The 8,221-nt window shown below is 38.0% G+C and overlaps 1 protein-coding gene across 1 annotated transcript in view; it reads right to left on the bottom strand.

The window, feature by feature from the left end:
• Window positions 1-459: 459 nt before the first annotated feature.
• Window positions 460-8,221, bottom strand: part of LOC118321107 (RNA polymerase II elongation factor ELL-like) — a gene marked incomplete in the record, with an annotated part of 28,926 nt that continues 21,164 nt past the window's right edge. Inside the window, 7 exon segments of the mRNA XM_035652299.1 lie at window positions 460-3,475; window positions 4,162-4,206; window positions 4,315-4,486; window positions 4,989-5,040; window positions 5,625-6,090; window positions 6,368-6,482; window positions 6,743-6,867. Coding sequence (XP_035508192.1) covers window positions 3,365-3,475; window positions 4,162-4,206; window positions 4,315-4,486; window positions 4,989-5,040; window positions 5,625-6,090; window positions 6,368-6,482; window positions 6,743-6,867 — 1,086 coding nt within the window.

Below are 8,221 nucleotides of genomic sequence, written 5' to 3'. Positions count from 1 at the left end.
TTACAACCTGGCAACCCAGGTAGTAAAGAAAGTTGTTCTTGAAAAGGCTTATAACAGATAATCATCTTCATTAAGTCATTATTTACAACGTACAAACCCTTTATAAATGGTGACTTATCAGAAAGTAAGAAGTACCAGTTTGTTTACAATGTTAAATATTGTATTTGTGTCTATAACTACTTTGGGGTCTCATAATCCCATGAGCCAGACACTTCTATTCGCCTGACAAAAATAATCCTTTCGGCATTTACTAGCAGTTGACCTATCAAGTGGTTTAGGTGTGAGGACGTGTGGACAAATCAATACACAGACGAACTTCATAGGCCTGTATATTTGTTGACGACCACACAGCTGAACAATGTTGTGATTAAAGAAAACCTGAAGGATGCAAATCATCGGCATAGAAAATTCAAGAAGCAAGGTTCGTAACATGAGGAAATCTCAAGGCAAAAATCACTTTGATGTTTTTATTCTTTTGAACTTTGCACAACAGAAAAAGAGAAAGTATACATTTGTAAAACGTAGTCCATAGTGCATACTCTCTTCTGACTCCTCTGTGACTAAGATGAGGCTTTCCCTTCAGCAGGTACGTGGTACATAAAAACACCTACTGCACAGTACACACTGGTGCCTTGTAAATATCCAGCACCAGTCCAAAAAACAGAACGCCTTATGAACCTTTTGTTGAAGTTTGTGATTAAGACAAGATAAATAAAATTAATTTAGCGACTTTTTAAGAAATATTCTGTCTTCAAGACCAGTGATTCTTTCATCATACTCAATAACCCCAATCTAATTATGATCTCCATCAAACTCAGTAACCAACAGATAATTATGGTCTTTAATCAACAGCTTGACAATATACCATTTTCGCCCTGAAATCTTCTCATAATTGCCGCCCACTACCTGAAAGTGATTGAGTATTGTTATTAACAATAGATTTTTTGTGTGCTTTAAATATCACATAAGACAGTCTTCCAATCAAGATGATATTTAGATGGGATGTCAATAGGAATATCAGCCGCATATCACACCAAAGTGATATTCCTAATGATAAATACCTGAGCATATATCTCAGAGATGATGATGATAAACAGAGTACCACAACGATTACAAATGCAACTGATGAGTAAGCTATGCCACCATAGCCAATGAAACTGTGCACTAAACAATTTTAAAATTACATTATGAAACATTTCCTCCAGAAAGTAATATTCTGACGTGTGACAAAGCCACTGTTGGCATCCATTTGAACATTGAAATGGCTAAGACAGGTTTAAATGTAACAGCTAACGATAATATAAGGCAGAGAACAGATGTGTGTGGATAATGACTCCTTGTTGATATTGGCAGTTTGAAGATTTGTCCTGTAAAAAGTGTAATCTTAAGGCTTCTACGTCATTGTCTGCGTGATAACATTCAGTACAAAAACTGCAACCACGGTGAACGATTACAATCGTAGTGGAAATTTTATCCGCCTGTCGTTCCCCTTTCTTCAGACTGGGTTAAGTGCAAAGAATGGGCACTGATTATTTACTGGAAACTGAAGGATAGAAAACCCTCCAGGCTAGTGTTTTAAAATACACAAGTACCAAAAATGCTTATGTAAAATCTTTACCAATATGGCTCCATGTTTCCCTGAAGACCGAATATCTAGGGCTGACTCTGAAATCATTCAGTGTCCACTACAAAGTCCCCAATTTAGTTCTGTAGTGCTGTCTGAATTCTTAAATAATCTAACAGTGCAATACAATGTGAACAAATAGGTAACATACCACCATGCTTTGTGTGTGATACAGTTTCTTCTTTATAGTGAGGAAGTGAACAATTTCAGACACAGCTCAAGTGTTCGGCCGGGGGAACATATGTTAAAGGGGCCGAGGCCTTTTGTTGCCATTTCGACATGAATATTTAGAGGACTTTGGAGCAGCTTTAACTCAGTCACTCTCCACAACTCTGTCGGGTCAGACAGAGACAAAACATACAACACGGACCTTTGATCTATTCACAGCCTCTCCCACCTCGCTCCCCCAGCTGCTTGGATAGAAACACTTTGATCTAACGAGACCTGACGCTTCAAGCTGAGGAGGCCAACAACACAGAGCGGAGGAAGAGGGCTTAAAATAAATACATCAGTAGTTCTAAGAAGGTAGAAGACAAAATCTGAGAGGGAAAGACACTTTCTTTTTCTCCACTGTTTTGAAATACTTTAAAGTAGACATGGCGCCTGATTAACCTGCCTGATTGATTCAGTAATGGCTTTGGGGAGGAAAATCCTCTTTCCTCACCAAATTATTGCAACAGCCATCACGGCCAAGCATTTTGGTCCCTTTACCAGTCTTTCAAAAGAATGGGGTGGGGTAAATAAATACTTTAAACGCAAGTGCATTTGGGAGACATACTTCAATGTACTGTATTGCAACTGGTTCTACAGTACATACGTACGAGTATGTGCAGCTATTTTAATATTTTCCAGTTTTATCTCATTGGATTCAGCGGTTGACAGCAGGTATGTTAAGGATTTGAATTTAGTGTCCAATATGTCAGGACCACTGTATTGCAAGATATCCTAAATGATTACCTTGTGCCAAGGGGTGAGATTATTTCCCTTGTGCCAATACTAAATCTATTTCTTCCTAGATGTTGCTAATGCATCAACTGATAGAAACATGCTGATAAATGCCTGAATCATTAAGGGAAATTGCACTAGGAACACGTAGAATTATCTCAATACATTTGCATAATAAGACGTGAATGTTGAATCTGAGATGAAAGGACTTGAAATTGGTTTTTTTTGCTGGGGCTGCTTCAATCATGTATCATGAATGAGGCAACTTTGTTATGCAATTGAAAAGCACTTGCTTTTTTTACGCTGCATTTTGAACTTCATAGAAAAGGAAAGGGGAAAACTTGCCTGAAGCAATGTTTGACTTAACAAGTGTCAGAAACAAAGTGAATAAGTTAAAGTCATATTTGCTACCTTTTACATATTTCCAAGAAAATGGCTTACACTGAAACTGGTTTTAACTAGTTTTTGTCTGTGATGGCAAGATCTCATTAGTACCAAGACTTTTTTTTCCTCTTTCTTGGACTTTTTACATCAACAAATATCTGTTAAAAAATGACAACTTTAAAACAAATAGACTTACAAATACCAGACTGGAATCTGCTATTGATTTATATCATTAGTGCTCCCAGTATCATCTGTGATCCTCACAGGAGCTTGCCGTGTTGATGTCTGAAGTTTCATCCAAAACCTTTTATATCACTCTCAATAAAAACGCTTCGTTGGACACCTATGTTGTTTATGCAAAGACGGGAGTTCCATATAAAAAAAACTGATAAAGCGGACGGAGAGCCGATGCTATGAAGAGGCCTGTGAGACGTCATAGTCTATGATGAGCTGTTTGATGTAGGAAAGCTTCTCATGGAGATACTCGCACCGTTTCTTCTCTTCCCGGTATCCAGGGAACTTCTGTGAAGGGAGGAGAAAGCATTTTAATAAAAGGTTTTCACACTACTCACAAAAATATATTCCCTTGTGAAGGTGGAAATAAATGGACCAAAGTGCAGGACAATTGTAACATTTGATGACAAGGTCTACATCTCTACATTAAAAAACATTTTAAATAAGCACGCTCATGACTTTTTAGTAGATATCTCCACAACTTTCTGCTGCTTAGCACTTGGTATTAATTTGTCATTTTGTCTTACTGGGGACTTGATGAAAGTAACTTTCCCTTTAAGACATGTTTGAACATTTTACAGTTGTAATCCATATTGCTTTCAAAGTGAATATCATCAAAATGAAGTGAACTCAAATAATAATAACTATGATAGTAGGAATGTTCACTCTACTTAAAGATATTGTATAAATCCTTAAATAAAAATCATTAATTACAGTTAATTCGATTCATTGTGGTAATGTACTAGGTAATTATTCTACTGGAGCCAACAATAATTCCGTACCAGTGTAAATTATAGGTCAATATAAAAATATTGGTAGGGAAAAAAAACAATATCACTTAAGGTTTCTGCTTAAATTAAGTCTCTTTACATGTTAGATGTGATACTGCATAAAAAATATCTGTGCATGATTTCTTTAAAGAGATGAAACAGTAAACAACAAAATAACTTAGACCATTTAAATGTTTGACTTACCTCCCGATACTTGTTGTACTTTTCTAGTATTTGGTCTTCCATTATCTACATGGTACAAAATACAGATCATTAAATTGTAGGCTAAATATTAATTTACCTGCATAAAATAACACCTTAGCATTTCATATCAGATCTAGTTGTGTATATATGTACCTTATATTCTTGCGTGCCAGGGGACAAGCTTTTGATCTTGGATCCTAGCTGAACAAACATGTGAGTTATGGTGGCGATCCGAGAGTGGAGGTCTTTGTATTCATCATACTCTGCACAAAAATCCTCCTGGTACCTCTGCCGTTGCTCCAAACTCATGATGGTGCCGTACGTGCTGCAAGGAGACACAAAGACAAACACTTATAGAGTTAGAGGGTGATGATATACAGGCACTAATCATCATGGCCATGGACTTATGCAACAGATTAAAACATACATAGGAATGTTACCTTGCAGATAGATTTTAGTCACATGTTTTCATTCACTATTACCTTTTAATATTTTGCAAAGAGAGGCCATTTCCTCAAATCCTGCTTTTCTTTTCTATTTGTGTAGTACATCTTTTTTGACACAAGGTGGAAGCATATAACCACACTGTAATGCTGCTACCATACACAACAAACAATAGCAATAAATGAAAAAATAAAGTTGCCTGCTATCTCGTAAGAAGGCCAAGTTAGCTGTAACAAGGATTGTCACACGTGCATATTTAAGCCCACTTAACACATATTTTAACAGCCAGTATTATTTCTTAAATGTGTTAAAAGGAAACTACGCCGAGTGATAGCACATGGAACAATCACAACAAAATCATTTAAAAATATGTTCATACTCACAGCACATAATCCGGCTTCTCCTCAGAGGCCACAGCGTTTGTGATGTCAGGATCTGGAATAAAGGCACCAGATAAAGAAAAAGAGTTGAGTCAATGCACTTTGTCATTGTTTGAATGTTAAGCAATGTGTTTTTGTTTTCCGCGTGTGCCTGGCCGCCTCTGTGCAGACTTGCTAACAGCTTGTGGGTATCAGGAGACATGTTAGCTTAGAGACCTGAAGCACTGCCCGGGCTGTTGTTGAGTCAATCAGCCACATAAAACACTGAGGACTCAAGAGAGGGAGCTTAAGGGAGCAAACAGATGTGCTTATGAGATAATACTGGCAAAATGGTCGCACAGAGAGACCTCACGCATTATAACCATCGGTCATCAGCTCATAGTATGTGTGGTTAACCTGTTATTGCAGTTGTTGAGGAGAAACAACAGCTCAACAGCATTTGGAGATGGAGCCACTGCCATATAATAAGCAATAAAGTGACATCTCCAAACTTCCTCCAAGTCAAAAGAAGGAAAATGTTTATCCGCCTAGACTCACCATCTTCGTCACTGTGCTGGTTCCAGGATGTGATCAAACAGTATAAGACGAATGGATGCTAACATCATTCACAAGAAAAATCAACATAAAAAGGAGCCTTACTGTCAAGTTTGTCCGGGTTCTGCTTGATATCAGGACTCGTCTCTAACCATTCGCTGCCCTTGTTGTCTTTTAACCTCTCTCGTTCCTTGTCTTTGTGCTTTTTAGATTTCTTCTTCCTGTGCTGGCTGTTGGCGAGCTGCTGGTGAGCGCAGTTAGAGTTGACCTGCGGTGGCTGGTGGCTGCTTATTTTGGGTTCTTGCTCTCCCACAGGTGTGTCAGAGGTGCTGTGCATTAGAGGAACTCCATTGTGGCCCCCTGGTAAGCCATTTTGGTTACCAGTATGGTTACTTGTCCGTTGAAACTCAGTCTTTGTGTGGAAACTGGGGTTAAGGGTAGGAGTTGCAATGTTGTGTCCTTTATTGTTTAAGAGTCCGTTTACTGTCGGCTGCTGTTGCAACCTCTGGTCTGCAAGTCTTTGTCTCTTAACAGCTAGCCTTTCCGGCGAGTCAAAAGGCACAGGGCGTTTCTGGGAAAGGAAGAAGAAAAAGAGAGAAATTAAGATTTATTACTCTAATCATGCATTCATATTTCCTTACAGAACCACAGAAACAATCTGCAACAGATACAAAATACCATTCACAACTTTTACTAACTGACTTCACTCATACCATGTAAAAAAAGCAGTCATCAAAAACCAACAAGCCAACGTATAATATATACTAATTTATTTACATATACATATATAGAAACATACTGTATGTTACACACAGACTAATACAGTTTTACACAATATGTCCATTTACCACTGCAGGATTTTTTGCTGTGCTGTGATGTAGCGTCGTATCCTCTGGGGTCTTCAGTATCGACACATTTGCTTGAAGATTTCTCGATTGGTGGCTGATATGCGGCTGCAACTTCCTGTTAAACAGGAAGATAGAACAGGGACATTTGCAGATGAGACAAAAAACATATTGTCAGTACCAATTTCAAAACTACATCTAACAGATGTCACTGCAAAGTTCTGTGGATTTACAAGAGAACGAATAAAGTTGAGCATGAATGAAGCAGCTTGTTAGTGTGACAGGTACAGGCACCTTCTGTTTCCAAGTGTTGATTAGCACCTGAGATATGTGTGACCAAGAGAAGAAGATGTGGAGGAGATATTAAAATAAACCCACCTGGCCAACAGCCTGCTGATCAGCTGCCTCTCTTCCTCGCTGTGTCCTGGCCAATCCCTCTGCACGTGCTTGTAGAAGTCATCCCTCAGCAGGTAGCTGCTGTCTTTGGGATTCACTTTTGCCACCTAAAATACAACATACCACATGATGTTACTATAAACTCCCATTTAAGTCTTTAATGTCTTACTTAACTCACACCTGAGCACACTGGTTAAAAGTATTTGAAAGAAAGTGGACATCTACTCTGAAACAATCAAACAATTGTTACAAAACTATTTATTATTGATTATTATTGATAATAAGCCACTTAATGTCTATAATGGGATTATTTTGATCATAGGGACTTTGTTATTGCACATCGTGTTAAACCATTCTCAACACATAAATAATCTGTGTTTTTTGTTTTTTAAAACCACAATGTTATTTGTAATAAGTGAAACAAATAGTAACACTGTCACTAACTGGAGTCCTGGACGTGCTGAAAGTGGCACATCCACATTCCTGTAAAACTTTTTTCTGTGATTCTGTTCCCAACTGAGAGTCTCAGGCTTTACGCTCCTCTCTAATCTCCTCAGACTGCCTTTCTTGGAGGACATCTATCTTTCTGGGGGCCTACTGACAGAGCGGCCCGCCCCACTGCAAGCACAATCTCTGCAGAGACAATTACAGCATCGACCTAATTACACACACGCACGGACACAAAAACCGCATGCATGCACACACATCAACAAGTAGAAACACACACACACACACACACACCAATGATGAGAGTACAAACATCATTTAGGAATTACTCAAAAATGTACACAGGAAAGTCATATAAAGTAAACCTTTCTAAATTAGATAACAAGTTCAATTAAAGTACAACTGGCCCCTGGTTTCTTTCAGTACATGATTATATGTTTGATAACTGGAATGTAGATCTCTACTTTCAGCTCTTTGGTCATATATACTTTTAAATAGTCATATTCAACCCTGCCAAAATGCCAAAATGTAGCTTTTTTGTGGTTTGTTGTTTTGAATGGAAAGGGTGGTGTGAAACTTTGGTACTTGTTGCTACTAGTATACTAGGAATAAATGCAGTTCATTATCATCTTTGAGAAATTGAAAGCGTTGTTGTGTAAGTGTATAATATTGATATTGATGTATATTATACATCAATGCTCAGTTGGGTTTTCACCCTAATACACCAGACAGAAAAATGTTTATGTGTGTGTGCACATAAATAAGTATGCTCTTATGTGTAGGCAGTGTGCTCAGGCACACACACAAGCAACAGCATTCATTGTTTAGGATTCCTAAGGTCAGATATGTGTATATGCATACATAGAAGTGTTTATATATATGTGCACGGACAGACAGACACACACACACACAACACTTCAAACCATCATTTGACTGACAGAGCTTTCAGAGCCCGACTTGAGTGACATATTAATTGGATAAAGACTGTAGAAGAAGTGCGTAATTGCAACATTA

Source organism: Morone saxatilis, unplaced genomic scaffold (genome assembly GCF_004916995.1).
Source record: "Morone saxatilis isolate NCDOM2014 unplaced genomic scaffold, NCSU_SB_2.0 Contig11, whole genome shotgun sequence".
NCBI lineage: Eukaryota > Metazoa > Chordata > Actinopteri > Moronidae > Morone > Morone saxatilis.
Note: the sequence above shows the minus strand (reverse complement) of the source record. Positions and strands in the feature narration are given on the sequence as shown.